The 21,780-nt window shown below is 38.8% G+C and overlaps 1 protein-coding gene across 11 annotated transcripts in view; it reads left to right on the top strand.

Annotated features, from left to right (window-relative positions):
• ANK2 (ankyrin 2) overlaps positions 1 to 21,780 on the top strand; it is a 251,354-nt gene that overhangs the window by 51,069 nt on the left and 178,505 nt on the right. For all 11 annotated transcript variants that reach the window (XM_040237434.1, XM_040237432.1, XM_040237433.1 and 8 more), the window contains exons 3-4: positions 14,470 to 14,568; positions 16,908 to 17,006. In XM_040237434.1, the coding sequence (XP_040093368.1) occupies positions 14,470 to 14,568; positions 16,908 to 17,006 (198 nt within the window). The remainder of the gene's footprint in view (positions 1 to 14,469; positions 14,569 to 16,907; positions 17,007 to 21,780) is intronic.

Here is a 21,780-nt window from a genome sequence, read left to right as displayed (position 1 = left end):
GGGGGATAAATATAATATTATCACTTGAGTGGACTTCAGGGAAGCAGTGGTTTTGAGTTTCAATTAGAACAGAAAGGTTAAAAGGAATGTTCAGAGAAGAGATTCAAGGCACAGAGATACTGCTAATAACCACATGCGTGTGTTCTAGAAGACCTTGTGTAAGAGTTTCAGAATATGGGAGGTGATCAGAGATGATCAGAAAAAGGGACGCGTATGGGGGTTGCATTTGGAGGGATGAGGATTGACCTGGTGACTGGCATACACAAAGATACAGGGTATGCTAAGTTCTGTTAAATTTAGTTTATATAGTCCCAACCAGATAGTGATGGTGAGATTGTGAAAGTTGCCTGGAAAAAGATATGAGGCAGTGAGAAGTCTAACCAGGAGCCCACAGCGCTTTGGAGTCCCGCCTTGATTTCAGCTGTGGAGGGTCAAGAGAGGGAAGATCTTTATCCAAACATGTATTCAATAGAGCTCTTCAGATACACACAGCAACCAAACATAGGTGCTGTGTGAAGTGAGATGTATTTAGATGCCATTCTTGCTTAGTCATTTTTCTGCTTGGTTTCTTTCCTTGTGCCATTAAAAATCTGCCAGCCCTTTTGCAGTAGCTGAGGTTTTGCCCACTCCTGGTCTAACAGTCTCTTTCTTTAGTGTTAGTCGCTCAGTCGTGCCCGACTCTTTGCGACCCCATGGACTGCAGCCCTCTGTCCATGAGATTTTCCAGGCAAGGATACTGGAGTGGGTTGCCATTTCCTTCTCCAGGGGATCTTCCCAACCCAGGAATCGAACCGGGGTCTCCTGCACTGCAGGCAGATTCTTTACCGACTGAGCTACTGATTCCAGTCTTTTCCCGCTCGTCTATAGACATTTCCCAGGCCTTTACCATGCCTGTCTACCCTCGTAATTTTCTCTTTCTCCTGTGTGTGTGTGTGTTTTGATGATTGTAAAGGAGCAATCCCCAATCCTAGGATCTCTAGTCTTCAAAGTCTTCTCTTATGGATAAGGAGTAGGAAAGAAAAGGAAACCTTGTTTTCAGATGGCAACTTCTTCAGATTCTTAGAAATGAGGAAATTAGACATGTAGACGAGAATTCAGCAGCTCCGCGTGGTTGTCCATTGAAATGGACAAGGTCGGGAGCTACCTGTCTGTTGATTAGCCTGTGTATGAACAGGTGTATAACTTGATGTAAGTGGTTGATTTTAGTACCGTACTCTTTTTTCTTCAGTCTCTTCCCTCAGAAATGAAAGGTCTTCAGAGTAGGATGCTGCTGCTGCTAAGTCGCTTCAGTCGTGTCCGACTCTGTGCGACCCCATAGACGGCAGCCCGCCAGGCTCCCCCGTCCCTGGGATTCTCCAGGCAAGAATACTGGAGTGGGTTGCCATTTCCTTCTCCAATGCATAAAAATGAAAGTGAAGTTGCTCAGTCGTGCCCGACTCTCAGCGACCCCATGGATAAGAGTCTAAAATGCAGATGGACAAGGGCTCATAAGGGCACACCTTGGAAAAGGTAATCCCTGGCTCTTCCCTTCCTCTGACGCCCTTCACTACCACCACCACCACCAAAAAAAGTTACCAACAATACAAAGAAGACAAGTGCTTTGTGCACGGTAGAGGGTGCAGTGGGGACAATCTGATATCAAACCCTGCACCTGATCATGTATACAAACCCATTGCTGAGGTGAGAGAAGGATGCTACTGCTCTTGGGAAAGGGGTTTATTGGAGAACCTGTGATGTGATATTTCCCTTAAGGAATGAAGGAAGACAGCAAAGTGCCCATGGGAGGCAGGGGAGAGAAGTAGGGATGGAAGGAAGCAATTTATCAGGGAGATGAGAATATATTTTCTCATCCAAAGCAACCAAAGAGAAGTTGCTTAAGAGATTTGCTGTTCAAGTTCTCTTGAAATTATTAATTTGAAAAACAAACTAGCTATGATCTCTGTAGCCTTTTTTAATGACTCCTTTTAGTGGAATTTTTATGTCTCTAAAGAAGGCACTATATTTTTATTAACCATTTGTATCCAGAGCTAACAATTAAGCAAAACGCAGAAAGGAATGAATGCACAACCCACAAACGGAAAACTTGGAAGATTAACAGCACAGGCAGATTAAGAGGTTTAAAAAAGAGAAGTCTGTGAAGAATAGCAATCGAAATACGGTTACTGACTTATATGAACCAGCTCACAAAGAATGATTTATAAGCTAAAATTTAAGCTTCAGTGTTGTTTAGTGAAAAGGGCACTTTGCTGGAAGGACTGGCACACAATAGGTTTCCAATTAATATTCACTAAAGAATAATTGAATAAATATGGATATTGAGCCATTCTCCCAAATCATTCTGAATCTCATATTACCCAGTCATGAAGTGGGAAATAATACCTGTGGTATTAAATAATACTTTATTACATGCCGGGTACATGCTCATCACTGGCTATGTACTTTATATATGTAACCTTCACAGTGTAGTTCTCTTCCTCAAAGCAAGACTGCTTTAGGCTCAAATGATATCAGAGAAAACCCACTGTGTTGCACACACTTATTCAGGGGACAAATTATGGCTGTGTCAGTTGCAGTTGGAAAGAAGTTAACAAAAATGTTTGGCTGGGCACAGTTACTGATTTCACTCAAGCTAGAGTAGCTGGACAGAGAAGGCAATGGCACCCCACTCCAGTACTCTTGCCTGGAAAATCCCATGAATGGAGAAGCCTGGTGGGCCGCAGTTCATGGGGTTGTAAAGAGTTGGACACGACTGAGCGACTTCACTTTGACTTTTCACTTTCACGCATTGGAGAAGGAAATGGCAACCCACTCCAGTGTTCTTGCCTGGAGAACCCCAGGGACGGGGGAGCCTGGTGGGCTGCCGTCTCTGGGGTCGCACAGAGTCGGACACGACTGAAGCGACTTAGCAGCAGCAGCAGCAGCAGCAGCAGCAGAGTAGCTGGATGGACAAATTCTGAATAAATTCTAACAAGTGTATTCCTTCCAATATGATCAATATTGTCATCATTCGTTTCAGGTAATTTATAATTCTCTGGGACATAGTAAAGCTTCTAATGCTTAGGAAGGTTCTTTTATTTTAATTGGAGGATAATTGCTCTACAATGTTGTGTTGGCTTCTGCTGAACAACAGCCCCCAGCAGTCATATATGCAGGGGCCTCTCTCTTGAGCTGCATTCTCCTCTCCCATCCCACACCTCTAGTTCATCACAGAGCATCAGGCTGGGCTCCTTGTGTTACGTAGCAGCTTCTTACTACATGCTTCCTTTTACACATGATGTCTGTGCTACTTTCTCAATCAGTCCCACCTCTGTCCTTCCTGTGCTGCGTCCACAAATCTGTTCCCTATGTCTGCATCTCCATTTCTTCCCTGTAAACAGGTTCATCTGTACTCTTTTTCTAGATTCCATATATATATTATAATTCCATATATTATTATATTTGTTTTTCTCTGACTTCTATAACAGGCCCTAGGTTCATTCACCTCACAACTGACTTAAATTTGTTTCTTTTTATGGCTGAGTAGTTCTTATCTTGCCTCCTCAAGCATCTGTTCTACTTTTTAAATGGAGCAACCCAAGTTTCATTAGGTTATGTTTATGAACCATCTCTCGAGGCCATATTTCTTCTACTTAGAGGAGACTATTTTGAGAACCGTGAGAATATATCTGTATGCTTCAGGTTCAGAAATACTGCATTAAAAATTCATGTTCCTTTAAATGATCCTTGGGAATCAATCAAGAATATGAGAACAAGAAATTGCTAGATGTTATTTAATTAAATGTGATTATCCAGATGATCCAGCATATATGTCTATTAACTTTAAGACTGGCACTTGCATGAAAATGCCAAATTAAACAAAGTTCTCAGAGAATTCAGAGATCCTGAAGAGCACATCCAAGGATTTCAGGTTGAGAGAAACCACTTTAAGTATTTATCTCAGAGTCTAATTTGCTGGTATATATGTTAATGCTAACGAACTTCAGCCTCAGAGAGTGCACTTTTCTTGATTGTATTTCCAAAGGCTAAAGGTGGATGTAATTGTGCCTGACTTGGCTGTGCACCTGTCGCATTTGCTGACAAAATGCACAGTTATTGGGTGAATTAAGCAAACTCTTGTTTACCTCCGCATGGCACTTACCATTTATTAGCTCATTCATTGGAAGAACATTACTGCAGTGTCCTTCCTCTTGTTCCAGGTGCTATGTTAGGTGTAGAGTTTACAAGGTTGAATAGATTTGACTGTTGTTCATGAGAAACCTTGTTTCTCATAGAAGATAAACAGGAAACACACAACACAATCAATTGTGAAAAGAAACAAATTTTGTGATTGGGCAAAGGATAAAGTGACTAAGCCAGTGAGTGTATCTGAGACAAATCTGAAACTGATACCAAATGCAAGTTGCAGGAATCATTTTATTATGATGTAAAACAGAGTGATGATGAGGTGCTTAGAAGAATGCTGTAAGCTAACTTTTGTTGTTTGAGGGTTCCCCCCTCTCTCTTGCCGTAGTCCTTTAGAGCCCAGTAAGCCAAATTTGGCTTATTTTTAATTAAAATTGTAAAATGGGGGGAGAGATGATTAATTATTAATTCCCTAATAACATTACTAGAGTTTTTTATGGGTACCTTGAAATTTAGACTTGGTACCTAGAATGATGCTTGGCATATAATACATGTACAAAACTGTTTAAATAGTTGAATAATTGATATTCAGTTATTATTATTGAATTTAAGCTTTCTCTAATCTATATTAATATAAAACTCTGTGCCAAGTTTAACAGTAGCAGGACATGGCACAACTGCAGTGAACTGTGTGGGACCTTTTAAGGATCTCTTCTGCTGTCTTACTTCCTTCCCTTGGAGACCCTGCCACTCTTTCCCTCTCTCACTTCAATTTTACCCTTTACCCCTGAATGCACATCCAATTCAGGCTGTCCTACTAGGGGAGTTTTTTCATTTCATGTTTTAAAAAAGAGATTGCTGATTAATTCTGATGTAGACTCCTTCGCCTGCTTCTAATCTTGATAAATTCAATGTCTGAAGGAGAAGAGCCACGTTTTTAAAGTTTTCTGTCAAGATGAGTTGATTGAAAAGGTAAACGAGTGATAAATATACAAGGAGAAGGCTTCATCTCATGGATACTTTCCTTAAGTCATCTGGAAGTTATACTCTCATATCTTGTCATTTAAGATTCAAAGAATTTTATTGCTATATACAACTTAAAGGATCAACTACACTGAACCTGCTTAACCAGCTAACTTTGGCTTGTACCTGATACATCAGTCTAGAACTCACTATAGAATTCATTTCTAATTTTGACACATTCAGACACTGTACGTGTAGAGGCCTAGAGGAAATCATTTTTCTCCTTAACTGCTGACTTATTATCAAAGGCTGAGATATTTTTATTCTAAAAAATACCAAACAACAGTTGAAGAGAAACTGAGGTCTAAAGGAAGTGAAATAAAATTATAATACAGGGCCCATATGGTTTGCTTTTGTCTTGATTGTAGAAGTGGAGTGTTATTTCTGAGCTAGAGTCACCAGGTATTTCATAACTCATAATGTTCCATTCAGGGTTAAATGAGTTAATGCAATTAAAAGGTTAGAGTCAAGCCTAACACAAGGGTATAAATTTGAATAAGTTTTAGTTATTATTTAAATGATTTGGTGCTGACTTTTAATGTTTAAATTGCTTTAAACCATGATATTAGAATAAGTAGCTCAAGTAATTTTCTGTCTGTGAGTGTCACGGTAAGTCAGATGTCTTGCTTTAGCACAAGTCAGATACTAAAATAACTTATCATTTCTTACAAAATTAAATTAACCAAAGACCATGTGAAAATGACATTTAAGTTAAGAGAGTTAAAACTCAGAAGTAAAATAGCAGTTCTTTGAATTATTGACAAGATGGCTACTAATGGGCCAGGTTCCCATCTGCTTTTTTTGGTTTCATTAGAATTGTAAAAAAATAAACATGAGGCTTCCCAGGTGGCTAAGTGGTAAAGAATCCACCTGCCAGTGCTGTAGACAGGGGTTCAATTCCTGGGTTGGGAAGAACTCCTGAAACAGAAAATGGCAACCCACTCCAGTATTCTTGTCTGGGAAACCCCATGGACAGAGAAGCCTGGTGGGGTGCAGTCCATTGGGCTGCAAAGAGTTAAACACGTCTGAGTGAGTGACTGAGCACACACACACTCGCACACACATAGACAGCAGTGCGTTAAACACGTGTGTGTGTGTGTGTGTGTGTGTGTGCATGTGTGTGTCTAAGCACACAGAACTCAAAATACTTTTTAAAATAATCATTTCTGTTTAAATTAATAATTTTCCCAGCCCAGGTAAACATTATGGGTTATACCCCAAACACTCAAGACTGGTTTGCACACGCTGTGCTGTGGGCTTTAAAGATGGAGAAAGGGGCCACCAGCCAAGGAATGCAGGTGGCCTCTAGAAGCTAGAAAAGGCAAAGAAACCGTTCTACCCTAGAACCTCTGGAAGGAATACAGTGCTGCTGACACCATGATTTTAGCCCAGTGCAATTCGATTTGGACATCTGACTTCTAGAATGCCATTTGCTTGTGGTCCGTTTCATGAAAGGAAAAACACTCACTTCAGCTCATCATCCTTCAGCCAAATGTCTGTGATAGAAAACAGAAGGAAAGACTTAGGAATATGTGTGAATTTATTACTTTTTGCATCTACTTCATAGATTCCAAACAACAGAAACATACATTATTTTATATTATTTTTTAAGTAGCTATCTGAAGTAAGCAGAGTGGAAATGTCCCCATTTTATACTAGTGAAGAAACTATATTGTCAGTAATGGAGAGACAGGATTGGGTCCCTAACATGTATGTTGTCTACTATACCACAACCCTTCTTAGAACTCAAAATGTGGATGTCATTTAACTGTGATTCTGCCACTATTTTCAAAATAAAGAAATCTTGTTTGTGCCAATGTCATTCATTTTATTTACATCACAACACTCATCTAAAATGAAAATTACTTTTGAAATTTTATGAAATTTATGAAATTTTATTTCGTAAAATTCAAATAGATATATCATAAAAACCATTTTTCTTTTAGAATGATCTTTTAATCAGCTTTTTAACTTACTTATTGGTCTGGAACAACATCTTGTTTCCCCAAGATGCTCTCATGTTTTGGGTCTTCAAGCTTTTCTTGTAATGTAGAGCGGTGTGCGTGTACAAATACACACACAAACACAGGTGACCACTGCATGCACACCCAATGCAGATGTGTGCACATGTGTTCAGTTCAGTTGCTCAGTCATGTCTGACTTTTTGCAGCCCCACGGACTGCAGCATGCCAGTCCATCACCAGCTCCCGGAGCTTACTTAAACTCATGTCCATCGAGTCGGTGATGCCATCCAACCATCTCATCCTCTGTTGTCCCCTTCTCCTCCCACCTTCAATCTTTCCCAGCATCAGGGTCTTTTCAAATGAGTCAGTTCTTCACATCAGGTGGCCAAAGTATTGGAGTTTCAGTTTCAGCATCAGTACTTCCAATGAATATTCAGGGCTGATTTCCTTTAGGATGGACTGGTTGGATCTCCTTGCAGTCCAAGGGGCTCTCAAGAGTCTTCTCCAACACCACAGTTCAAAAGCATCAATTCTTCAGCGCTCAGCCTTCTTCACAGTCCAACTCTCACATCCATACATGACCACAGGAAAAACCATAGCCTTGACTAGACGGACCTTAGTCGGCAAAGTAATGTCTCTGCTTTTGAATATACTATCTAGGTTGGTCATAACTTTTCTCCCAAGGAATAAGCGTCTTTTAATTTCATGGCTGCAGTCACCATCTGCAGTGATTTTGGAGCCCAGAAAAATAAAGTCTGACACTGTTTCCACTGTTTCCCCATCTATTTCCTGTGAAGTGGTTGGACCGGATGCATGATCTTCATTTTCTGAATGTTGAGCTTTAAGCCAACTTTTTCACTCTCCTCTTTCACTTTCATCAAGAGGCTTTTTAGTTCCTCTTCACTTTCTGCCATAAGGGTGGTGTCATCTGCATGTCTGAGGTTATTGATATTTCTCCCGGCAATCTTGATTCTAGCTTGTGTTTCTTCCAGTCCAGTGTTTCTCATGATGTACTCTGCATAGAAGTTAAATAAGCAGGGTGACAATATACAACCTTGATGTACTCCTTTTCCTCTTTGGAACCAGTCTGTTGTTCCATGTCCAGTTCTAACTGTTGCTTCCTGACCTGCATACAGATTTCTCAAGAGGCAGGTCAGGTGGTCTGGTATTCCCATCTCTTTCAGAATTTTCCACAGTTTATTGTGATCCACACAGTCAAAGGCTTTGGCATAGTCAATAAAGCAGAAATAGGTGTTTTTCTGGAACTCTCTTGCTTTTTCCGTGATCTAGCAAATGTTGGCAATTTGATCTCTGGTTCCTCTGCCTTTTCTAAAACCAGCTTGAACATCAGGAAGTTCACAGTTCACATATTGCTGAAGCCTGGCTTGGAGAATTTTGAGCATTACTTTACTAGCATGTGAGATGAGTGCAATTGTGCGGTAGTTTGAGCATTCTTTGGCATTGCCTTTCTTTGGGATTGCAATGAAAACTGACCTTTTCCAGTCCTGTGGCCACTGCTGAGTTTTCCAAATTTGCTGGCATATTGAGTGCAGCACTTTCACAGCATCAACTTTCAGGATTTGAAATAGCTTAACTGGAATTCCATCACCTCCACTAGCTTTGTTCATAGTGATGCTTTCTCTGGCCCACTTGACTTCACATTCCAGGATGTCTGGCTCTAGATGAGTGATCACACCATCGTGATTATCCAGATTGTGAAGATCTTTTTTGTACAGTTCTTCTGTGTATTCTTGCCACCTTTTCTTAATATCTTCTGCTTCTGTTAGGTCCATACCATTTCTGTCCTTTATTGAGCCCATCTTTGCATGAAATGTTCCCTTGGTATCTCTAATTTTCTTGAAGAGACCTCTAGTCTTTCCCATTCTGTTGTTTTCCTCTATTTCTTTGCATTGATCACTGAAGAAGGCTTTCTTATCTCTTCTTGCTATTCTTTGGAACTCTGCATTCAGATGCTTATATTTTTCCTTTTCTCCTTTGCTTTTCACTTCTCTTCTTTTCACAGCTATTTGTAAGGCCTCCCCAGAAAGCCATTTTGCTTTTTTGCATTTCTTTTCCATGGGGATGGTCTTGATCCCTGTCTCCTGTACAGTGTCACGAACCTCATTCCATAGTTCATCAGGCACTCTATCTATCAGATCTAGGCCCTTAAATCTATTTCTCACTTCCATTATATAATCATAAGGGATTTGATTTAGGTCATACCTGAATGGTCTAGCAGTTTTCCCTACTTTCTTCTATTTGAGTCTGAATTTGGTAGTAAGGAGTTCATGATCTGAGCCACAGTCAGCTCCTGGTCTTGTTTTTGTTGACTCTATAGAACTTCTTTATCTTTGGCTGCAAAGAATAGAATCAGTCTGATTTCGGTGTTGACCATCTGGTGATGTCCATGTGTAGCGTCTTCTCTTGTGTTGTTGGAAGAGGGTGTTTGCTGTGACCAGTGCATTTTCTTGGCAAAACTCTATTAGTCTTTGCCCTGCTTCATTCCTCATTCCAAGGCCAAATTTGCCTGTTACTCCAGGTATTTCTTGACTTCTTACTTTTGAATTCCAGTCCCCTATAATGAAAAGGACATCTTTTTTGGGTGTTAGTTTAAAAGATCTTGTAGGTCTTTATAGAACTGTTCAACTTCAGCTTCTTCAGCATTACTGGTTGGGGCATAGGCTTGGATCATCGTGATATTGAATGGTTTGCCTTGGAGACGAACAGAGATCATTCTGTCATTTTTGAGATTGCATCCAAGTACTGCATTTCGGACTCTTTTGTTGACCATGATGGCTACTCCATTTCTTCTGAGGGATTCCTGCCCGCAGTAGTAGATATAATGGTCATCTGAGTTAAATTCACTCATTCCAGTCCATTTTAGTTCGCTGATTCCTAGAATATCGACTTTCACTCTTGCCATCTCTTGTTTGACCACTTCCAGTTTGCTTTGATTCATGGACCTGACATTCCAGGTTCCTATGCAATACTGCTCTTTACAGCATCGGACCTTGCTTCTATCACCAGTCACATCCACAGCTGGGTATTGTTTTTGCTTTGGCTCCATCCCTTCATTCTTTCTGGAGTTATTTCTCCACTGATCTCCAGTAGCATTTTGGGCACCTACTGTCCTGGGGAGTTCCTCTTTCAGTATCCTATCATTTTGCCTTTTCCTACTGTTCATGGGGTTCTCAAGGCAAGAATACTGAAGTGGTTTGCCATTCCCTTCTCCAGTGGACCACATTCTGTCAGACCTCTCCACCATGACCTGCCCGTCCTGGCTTGCCCCGCAGACATGGCTTAGTTTCATTGAGTTAGACAAGGCTGTGGTCCTAGTGTGATTAGTTTGACTAGTTTTCTGTGAGTGTGGTTTCAGTGTGTCTGCCTTCTGATGCCCTCTTGCAACACCTACCATCTTACTTGGTTTTCTCTTACCTTGGGCGTGGGGTATCTCTTCACGGCTGCTCCAGCAAAGCACAGCCGCTGCTCCTTACCTTGGATGAGGGGTATCTCCACACCACTGCCCTTCCTGACCTTCAACGTAAAGCATGAGTTTGGAAATCACATCTAAGTTTGAGTTTTTTCTCTTCCTCTTCTTAACGGTAAGGATCTTTGAGGCAAGTCCCTTGGTGTCTTAAGGTTTTAGTATCTTTATCTGTAAAATATTATAATGTGATATAATATATGTTCAGTGTAAAAATATTATAATGTGATATAATATATGTTCAGTGTAGAATATAATAATGATATTTATGTCATAAGCTTATCTTTCATTCATTGAGTATTTATATCTCAGCTCCGATACTATTTTTGTTACACTTGGTAAGATTTTGATGGATTTCTGCAACTCTTTCTTCTCTCAGGTAACTCACCATCATATTTAGTGTCTTTCTCTATCTTTGGGGATTTTATAATAGAAACATTTGATAGGGCTGGACAGGGGAGACGGACCCATGGCCATATAGGGAGCTACCAGCTAGGGGTACTAGATAGGCCTTCCACTATGGTTGAAATGGAGATCCAGAAACAGGCTTTATAAAGTAGTATCTTCAAAGCACTTATATACTCACTTTTCCCTATAAAGTTATCAATGAGTCACTAAATTTCAAGCCTCATTGTAAATATTTTTAAATTGAAGACTCAGTAAATCCTCATAAATATTTATCATTTGGGAATTAAAAAGAAAGTCTTTAGGATTTGAGAATAACTCACTAACAAAACAATATTCCTCTTGGATTATCCCTAGCTTGATTTACTTATTAAATCAGAAATCTTTGGACATCAAGACACAGTGTTGTTCAATTGCTCAGTTGTGTCCAACTGTTTGTGACCCCATGGACTGCAGTACACTAGGCTTCCCTGTCCTTCACCATCTCCTGGAGCTTGCTCAGACTCACGTCCATTGAGTCCCTGATGCCATCTTGTCTCTGTCATCCCCTTTTCCTCCTGCCTTCAGTCTTTCCCAGCATCAGGGTCTTTTCAGATGGTCACCTCTTCACATTAGATGGCCGAAGTATTGGAGCATCAGTCCTTCTAATGAATATTCAGGATTGATTTCCTCTAGGAATGACTGGTTTGATCTCCTTACAGTACAAGGGACGTAGTACAAGCGTCTTCTCCAGCATCACAGCTCAAAAGCATCTATTCTTCGACACAGTAAAATCAGTTAAACTGATAAAGATGACACATGCTTTACTTTTTCTTGTTTTCGTGAAAACTGAATACATTCTTCCTTCTGTCACACAGTGAGTACTCTTAGTTTAGAGCAGCCACCGTGACAGAGACGGGAAAGGTGCAGATAGATTCTGGATGAGTTTACCGAGTGGGAAGTGGATTGGGAATATGTAAACAGTCATATTCATTTTGAGTTTGATTTTTTTCTTCCCATTATAGGTGATTCCTTTTATCAGTGTCATTTATGCTAAAGGCAGAGTAAAACTCTAAATGGTGGTGTTTTATTTACTAAGTTGTGTTTGACTCTTTGTGACCCGTTGGACTGTAACCCACCAAATTCCTTTGTCCATGGGATTTTCCAGGCAAGAATACTGGAATGGGTTGCTGTTATCTTCTCAAGAGGATCTTCCTGACCCAAGCGTCTTCTGCTTGGCAGGTGGATTCTTTACCACTGAGCCACTTGGGAAGCTTGAAACAGTAAAAAGCATTTCACAATTATTTGCATCTCTATATGTGGGCATTTAGTTGCTTTTGAAAAGAGATCCTGGTTTAGTGTCTGACACAGGAATCCCATTACGAGTAGGGGTGGGATGGAGGTTAGGGACCACGCTTTGCTTTCTCCTGTTATTTGCCTTTTGATGTATCCATCTTTTTCCTTTAATATTCCTTTAATATTTTTCAAGAACTCATATTTATTTGCAATTGCCTCCTTTCAGATATTTAACTATTAATGTTATTAAGGAAGTTATATATATATACTTTTCAAACAGATTAAAGAACCTTTAACTCTACATGTAAGATTTGCAAAGTAGAATAGACAAAGATTTGAAAAAGTCATGGACAAGTATATGTTAGTGCAGAAGCAATTTTCAGTAGTTTAATAATAAATATTTCAGGGCTCTTTGGGGCTGGAAACTATGCCATGGGTCCTCCTTTAGCACCCAGCACCTAGCGCTGATCACTTGGTCGGAATTTAGCAAATGCTTGTTGATTAACTGCTAAGTTTGTATTAATTACAGATTTGTCCTAAGATGCTAAACAGTTTAATGGATTTCGATGCTTTTAACATTCAGTTATATTTAGCTGTTCTTCTTGAATCTGTTCCTCAGCTTTTAGAAATGGATTAATCTATGCATATTCTGCATGTGTCAGAAATGTAAACAATGGTCAGTGGCTCTATAAAATTTTATTGACTGTTTTACCTGGGTTTTCATCCACTAGTTTTATATGATCATGGAAAAGCAGTCAATGAGCAAAATATCTCATAAAATCAGTAAGAGAAATGGAGAATAGAGCTGATTGTAAAATTTTATTGTAAATAAAATAGTACAATATTACTTTAAAATGCTAATCAAAAGAGGTAACTCTGTCCTTCGATGAATGTATACATGGTTGTTTCAAAGTAGTGGTAAGATCTTATTTTTTAACTATGTGGTATATTTAGTCATTTTAATGATATTATATAGAAATAGCATTAATCCAAAAGTTGTGTAGATCAAGGTGATGTCTTGCTTGGGATTCACAGATGTATAAGCCCAATCAGTATTTTGCTCTCAGTAAGCCAGCTCAATGAATATTTTTTCATTGTTTCAAAAGACTCAAGTTCATATTTTTTTGCTTATTCCTTTTTCTCAAGTTCATATTCTTTTATCAACATTAACTTACATAAAGCCCATATCAAAGAGTTACCAACAGTAGCCTGTTTTGGTTGGTCCGTATTCAGGATGCCGCCACAGTAAAGACATCAGCTGGCGGGTCAGCCTCACAACTCCTGGGTCCACAAGGACCCCTGGTCGTGGGCCCTGGTTCCAACCCCCAGGTGAGGGCAGCAAGGAATGCTTGAAAGAGATGGAGGCAGAGATGGCCCTGTTTCAGCAGGCAGTTCTGGGGCTCTGGCAACCAGAATCCCAGCTATACACCTGCTTCACCCACAGTCCCCATAGGAGAAGCAATGCAGGTCCCAGCAGTTCCAGTGGCCTGCCCAGTGATGGCAACCCACACCTACTAGCAGGCTGCTCCAGTTCCGGGCAGCCGTTGTAGCCGCAGTGGTTCCTCCCGTGGCGGATGACCCTCCTTTTGTGGACTTGGGTACGTTTTGCCATGGTCATTGGAGTCACCTGGACAGTCCAGTGGCTTGAGAAGCCCTGTTTCTGCCACCAGCAGCTGTGGCCACCTCGAGGGCTCCTCTTCTGCATCCAGCCCTAATCCCCTGCATGCTACAGTGAGCACCAGCTACTCTTTCCTCCGCAGCAGGTGGTCCTCACTCCATGGCCTTGCAGCTCCATCACTAGGCCCACGTGGGCCTCCTTTTCTGCCTGGGCCATCCCTGGACTACCTCTAACACTGCTTCCAATGGCTTGGAACCCTGGGCCCCTTCTCTGGGTTCTACAGCTGCTCTGAGACCTCTCTTAGAAGAGCCAGCAGCGCCTCAAGAAGTGGTCATTGGTTTGGGATTAATGCTGAAAGAGAAGGAAGGAGCAGTGATGATACTTACTTCTTTGCCTCTCTGAATAAAAACCATTGGAAATTAGTCTCTGTGAAATTAAGAGCTTCAGGCTAATGCAAAAAGAGAGAAAATGAGAGGATCAGAGTCTGTCTATCCTCTGGGTTTTATACTTGCTTAATATCAGCAACGGTGTGCCTCATCATCACTCCACTTCTGAGCCTTGTTGCTTTCTCCTTTCAGAATGGACTCAACGCGCTTCACCTGGCTGCCAAGGAAGGCCACGTGGGGCTAGTTCAAGAGCTGCTGGGAAGAGGGTCTGCTGTGGACTCTGCCACCAAGGTAATGTTTGTGCTGGTCATATTTATCTCATGGTAAAGAGGAAACAATTTAAAGCTTCTTTTCTCTGGCTGTATGTTTCAGAGGTTTGTAGGAATACCAAGATTCTTCACAATGCAGAACTGAAATTGAAACCCCTGTTCATTAAATCTTGCAGAGTTTGAATTAATATACAGATACTTTATACTCTAATGGAAAAGAGATTTTTGACCATAGGTTGAATTATTAGGGTAAAACTAGATTTTTGTCACTATAATGTGTGTTTGTAAAGAAATTGGGCTCATTTTTAAAGGAGTTTATAAGATGCTCAGTACACTAGTACCTGTTACTTGTTGACGCTCTTTTTGGTAAAATATATTTGAACTTTGGGGGATCATTTCAGAAACAAGTATTTTAAAAAATATCATCAGTGGTGACAAATCTTTATCTTTAGAAGGCGAAAATTTAATTTGAAAAAAAAAAAATCCATAGCCAATCAGAGTCAAGCCTGTTGACTAGGGCTGAAGTATGGCAATTTGATTGTGTATGATGCAGAGAGAGGTTGCAGGCACCCCAACCCCCAGCTGGGTCATTAGCCTAGTCAGGAATAGGCAACAAGAGTGCTGGAGTAAATTAGAAATATGACCATTTAACCCGAATTTCCAATACCTCATACATAATTGCCAAAATGTGGAGTGACACTACTCCCAGTGTAGTATACAGCAGTTCCAGTGGAAATATAAAAACAAAACCAAGTGAAAAACTCTTTGGCAATTCCAAAGAAGTTAAAACATAAGTTCACCATATGCAAGAAATTGCTTACTTTTAAGTCTAAAGAGAGAATAAACATTTTTAACATTTCTCTTGACAACGTCAAATAAATGTTAAATATTTAAAGAATGTAAATTTTAACCTATATCAAATTATTTGGTTCCCACGAGTTGTCTATATTAATATATTCATTATACCAACTGCTTTTTCTAGCTTAACTGTTTATTATCATTTGTTTCCTTTTCTTTAAACTCTGTTGGTTTTAAAATGCAGGTTCATTTTTTAATCACAGATTTCAACAGTTGTAGAGTTTTAGATCCAGAAACAAGTCTCATTGAAACTCCTCATTTGAAGGGAAGGCAACTGAGCCTCCAATATAGTATGTGAGTGGTAAAGGTCCACAGTGAATTAGTGGTGAAAAAAGAACCAGTTTCCAAAGTTTATGACCTTTTTTCCCCAAAATTCATGACTTTGAATGTACAGATTTGTTTTTTTTTTAAATAATTTTATTTATTTTTGACTGTGCGGGGCCTTCGTTGCTGTGTGGGGTTTTCTCTAGCTGCGATGTGTGGACTTCTCATTGTGGTGGTTTCTCTTGATGTGGAGCACGGGCTCTAGAGGGCACAGGTTCGGTAGTTGTGGCTCCGGGGCTCTAGAGCACAGGTGCGGGAGTTGTGTCTCCGGGGCTCTAGAGCACAGGTGCGGGAGTCGTGGCTCCGGGGCTCTAGAGCACAGGTGCGGGAGTTGTGGCTCCGGGGCTCTAGAGCACAGGTGCGGGAGTTGTGGCCCATGGGCGTGGTCACTCCATGCATGTGGGATCTTCCTGGATCAGGGATCAACCCGTGTCTCCTGCATTGGCAGGTGGATACTTGACCACTGAGCCATCAGGGGAGCCCCAGATTTGTTTGTTTTTTATTTTTTATATTTGTTTTAATCATATCATAGGCCTCTTTTAATGTCTTAGCCTTTATTTTCTTTTCATGATGGTTTTAAATTATTTTTCATTTTTGTTTAATACTCTCAATGGTAACTTTTTGATGTAGCTAATGGTTGAAATTGTTGGTAATATCGTGTAGTGCATGTAAAATTTATTATTTTATTCCCCAAATATTTTGAACACCTATGTGTTCTGGTTACTCAAAATACAATTTTGAATTGTCATTTTCTTCACCACTTAAAATTCCTAGGTTTCTCTACATAGTGAAATGAATTCAGATAAACTTTTTTTGTTTTTAGTTAACTTTATCTTAGGGTAGGACTTTTTTTGTTGTTGATTAAATAACATGAATGGTAACATTGTCACTCACACACATGTATGGATACATGTCCCAAATTATTTACTTCAGTAAGATCTCAGTCTTTCCATGTTCTTAACATTAAACCAGGATTGTACAGAATAGAGAAGGAAAATATTGTATAGGATGGCCAACGTTTTGATGGTAAAAATTATTTTTTCCCGAGGTGGGTTGCTATCTTAACAGAATGACAAGTTTTAACCACTTGAAATAATCAGCAAAAATGAAAATATCTGTACATTTTGATTTCTACAAGGTTTAGAAGCCTCTAACATTTTCTATTTTGTTTCAAAACAGAAAGGAAATACTGCTCTTCACATTGCATCTTTGGCTGGACAAGCAGAAGTTGTCAAAGTTCTTGTCAAGGAAGGAGCCAATATTAACGCACAGTCTCAGGTATTACATTCTGATTTTCTGTAATGTAAAGAAATTTAAATTAACCTTGTGGAATTGATTTAATATATTTAGCCAGCTATTGGGTACATAAATTTACTATAAACACTCTGTGATTTATTTCAGCCAAGTTATTTTACTAACTCATACCATTTCTGATTTTCGTTATGTATCATCATCTTCCTCTTTTTTTCTAGCTTCTTTCCTTTTCTTTTTATTTTGGTTGACATTGTTATGTTAATTTCTGCTATACAGAAAAGATTCAGTTTTACATATATTTGTATACATTCTTTTTCACATTCTTTTCCATGGTTTATCATAGTATATGAATATAGATCCCTATGCTGTATAATGGGACCTTGTTGTTTATCCATCTAGAGATATAATAGTTTGCATCTGGTAATTCTGGACTCCCAATCCATCCTTCCCTCTCTTCCTTAGCAACCACAAGTCTGTTCTCTGTCTGTGAATCTTTTTTTGTTTTGTAGATACATTCATTTGTGTCATATTTTAGATCCTACTTATAAGTGATATCATATGGTATTTGTCTTTCTCTCTCTGACTTATTTCACTTAGTACATCATCTTCCTGCTAACATAACTTGAAAATTTGACAAGTTCACAGTCTATCATTGTCTTTAAGTGCATTAAAAAATGATATAGTGTTTTTCCTTGAATGTAACATCTGTGAAAGATGAATTATTCATGCAAGTTATGTCACTCTATAAAGTATTTTCTTTCCTTAAATTAAAAAAACTTATCAAAAAATTAGTAGTCCAGTGGAGAATCTGCTGTAAAGTGGGAATCATACTCCTTTGGGTAGTTTCATGTCAAATGTGGGCTTTACAGATCTCCTTAGGGAAATAGGAAAATTCGAGACCCATAGCCTTATGGTGCATGTAATACTAATTATATGGTATGGAGAATGATAATCTTAAAATGAAACTAATTACAATTTTAAAATAATAATCAAAATGCACCATACTACAAACTTGATCCCTGTTTTTTCTGGTTGAAAGGTCGAGAAAATATTGCTTTGCCAAAACCTTTATTCTTAGTTTCTATTATGTATTAATGCAGAAATTGAGGTGCATATCTTTCAAATCCATTCGTTCTGTTTTTAAAGTTTTTAGCCTTTCTAATAACATAGACCACACCAGAGGTGTTATTGGCAAAATAAACCAGTTCCTCTCTGTCCATTCCTTGGGTTAATCTCTCCAGCTTGCCTTTGAAGACCTTTGTACAGGAATATATATTGCCTGTACTGTTCATTCATTCATCATGCAGACATGGCTCTGCTTGTATAAATGACACAAGTTCTAGACTCAGAAACACTAGTGGGTGGAATTTAAAATCAGCCCTGTTTTCTTTGACCTTAACGGTAGGGAAGAATCTGTTGAAATTACAACAGATAAAACATTATCAGCTTTTATCTCTGTACCATACTGTTTTGAATGACCATATTTAATCCACGTTTTTAGTTAAGCGTGCATCAGCATTTTAACACTTATTGAGAATATGCCATATTCTAAAATCTTTGTGAAATTCTTTAAAATGATCGGTATCATTGTAAAGAACTCTAGTATATTCTATAAAGTATAATGGCATCTTGGGCTTAGAGACATAGGACACTACAAAGTTGACTGCTCCAAAGGGATAAAAAGTTTTCTTCATTCATGTTGATGTTTGGTAGAAACCAACACAGCACTGTAAAGCAATTATTCTTCATTTAAAAATAAACATGTTAAAAAATTAAAAAAAAAACAAGCAAACTTTTCTTCATAGCTAGAGAATGTCTTTTGGCTTTAGAGCAGAGTTTCACGAACTTTAGCCAGTATCACCTGCATGACTTGTTAAACACCGGTTTCTGGGCCACTCCTCAGAGCTTCTGATTCAGTTCAGATGAGGGACCTGAGAATTTTCATTTCTTACAGATTCTCAGGTAATGCTGATGTTGCTGATCTAGGGACCACACTTTGAGAACCTCTGCTTTGGAGAGAATGTAAGAGAAAACTGAGTGTAAGGATATTGCAGTAAGATTGTCTAAATACAGATTCGACTGCATATAATAAATCAGTAGTCTGTGACCTTAAAAAAAGCATGGAAACAGAAGCCCTCCTTTGCCCATAGGAGGTTGCTTTTGATGGAGAGTTCACATATATGTTGGTACTGTATATCTATCCAAAGAACTTGCCTACTTTCCTCAAAATGGTCAACTAAGCATAGTAATTTCATATAAGCTGACAGGTCTCAAATGCTGTAAGGTAAAAACTTGTTAAAAGTTGTATCAGTTATTTTATTGTCTGTTAGATATTATATGCTTTGGAGACTTTTCAAAGAAAACAAACCATTTAATCAGTGATTTGCTTTCAGTGTCAATGAGGCTGTTCTTTATAGTCACACCATGCCAGATTATAACAGATCTTAAAGGAAATTTTATATTGTCTTTGAGATTAAAATAATTTTTATTTGTCTGTATTCAGTTAACTCAATTTAGGTTTATAATGTAGGGAATCCTGATGGATAGCTTCACACTAATTTCTATATTTTCATATATTTTTGTGAGAAAGTTTTAGAGTAAGAAAAATTCATAATTAAAATTTAGTTTTTCTGAATGCCTAAGTCATTTGATAAGATCTATAACACTATTTGCTATATTAAATTTAGGTAGCCATCACTACCAATTAACAAAAATTATTATAACTTAGAATATTTTATAATTTATAATTGAGCTTAAAATGCTGGGATTGATATAAAACAGATTGATTATTTTGCCATGTGTGTGAGCAAATTCCAAAGGCGTCATTTTAAGGATTATTGAAGGAGAATGCGAGCCCTTCTCCATGTATGATTCTTGTCAGTGGTGGCTTGTTAAGGCACAGATTTCTTGTGTGAGAACAGTGAATGTCTGGTGAATCAGTAGGAACTGTGCTTATGATAGTTGGACACTCACTCCCTTTTGAGAACCAAAAAAAGAGCATAGGAATCCCAGATGTATAATGTTAAATCCTGAATTTTGAACCTAAATTGTGTCTTCTACTTCTTTGTAAGAACCTAATGCGTGGCGAATGCGGAATAGTCTGTTACTATAGCATCTTGCACTGTAGTTTGCCTTTGACAAACTTCTGAGTTATTTGGAAATGGAGCACTAAGGTTATTGTTGAATTGAGAAAGTAGGAAACTCTGAAAGGCTCCAAGGAACCATCACTGAATCAACATTTACAGACTCATCGGTTATGGAGATGTATGCCTCTATGGATTCTTAGGTGTTCTCTACATAAACAGTGAGATCCATGGGAGGCTTACCTTCATATGGCACCGTGCCACATTTGGTAGGTAGTATCCTTCATTCAAGAAGAATTCCAGAAAACCAGCAGGAACAATTTAAGTGTTTTAAATAGAACTATGTGATGGATACAAAAACAGTCAACAAATGATTCTTTGTTCAGCAGTGATAGCAGTGTGGTCTCTACTGAGTCAGTTCTTGGTGTGATTTTAATCCTCGCCTTGACCGTGTAGCTCCTTGGCTTGGTTCTTTGGTCTTCTGGATTTAGTGGCGTGAAGATCTCATCAAGAACTCAGTTCTACCTTCACTACAGACCCCAGAGGATAATTTTTTTCTTCTGGCTGAAATCCTATTAAGGTCTAAATAAGCTGATTCTCTTGAAGCAGAATCCATACAAAAGGTTTAATATGAAAAAATTTTAACTAGTATTTGTTGTATAAATATACAACAATATAGAAATGTTATATCTTTGCAGAAAGTTCAAAACATGAACTTGTGCTATTTCTGCAAAGACATGTGGCCTGAGAAATCTCCCCTATTTAATTTCCTCTATCAAAATGTGTTAACAGAGAAACATTTCTCTGTCAACTCTTGTTCCTCATATAAGTATATGTTTTTAGATCTTTATTATAGTCTCTCTCTATAAAATTATTAAAGTAAAAATGCTTCTGCTGCTGCTGCTGCTAAGTCACTTCAATCGTGTCTGACTCTGTGCAACCCCATAGAGGGCAACCTACCAGGCTCCCCAGTCCCTGGGATTCTCCAGGCAAGAACACTGGAGTGGGTTGCCGTTTCCTTCTCCAATGCATGAAAGTGAAAAGTGAAAGTGAAGTCACTCAGTCGTGTCTGACTCTTAGCGACCCATTCGACTCATTCCATAGTTCATCAGGCACTCTATCTATCAGATCTAGGCCCTTAAATCTATTTCTCACTTCCACTGTATAATCATAAGGGATTTGATTTAGGTCATAGCTGAATGGTCTATAAAATTGTGAGTTAGTTGAAGTGTACCACATGATAATTGGTTATATATATTCTTTGTGAAAGGATACCCCCACAAGCCATCAAGTTAATTAACAATCCATCACCTCAAATATTTCTTCCTTCCTTCCTCTGTCTTCCCTTCCCTTCTTTCTCTCTTCCTTCATCCCTCCCTTCCTCCTCTTTTTTCTTTCTTCCTTCCCTTTCTTGTTTCTTTTATAAGAACATTTAAGTTCTATTCTCTTAGCAAATTTACATTATACAAGTGTTATCAGCTATAGCCACCATGTTATACTTTAGCTCTTCAAACTTTATTCACCTTATAACTGAAATTTCATACCCTTTTACCAACCTCTGTTTCTCTCATCCCCCAGCTCCTGGCAGCTACTTTTCTACCCTCTGTTTGTATGAGTTTGGCTTTTTTATTTTAGATTGCACATATAAGTGATACTGTGTGGTATTTCTCTTTCTCTGTCTGACTTACTTCATTTAGCATGATTTCCTCCAGTGA

The sequence above is a fragment of the Oryx dammah genome, unplaced genomic scaffold (genome assembly GCF_014754425.2).
Source record: "Oryx dammah isolate SB20612 unplaced genomic scaffold, SCBI_Odam_1.1 HiC_scaffold_3, whole genome shotgun sequence".
NCBI lineage: Eukaryota > Metazoa > Chordata > Mammalia > Artiodactyla > Bovidae > Oryx > Oryx dammah.
This window is presented reverse-complemented; position numbering and strand designations above follow the sequence as displayed.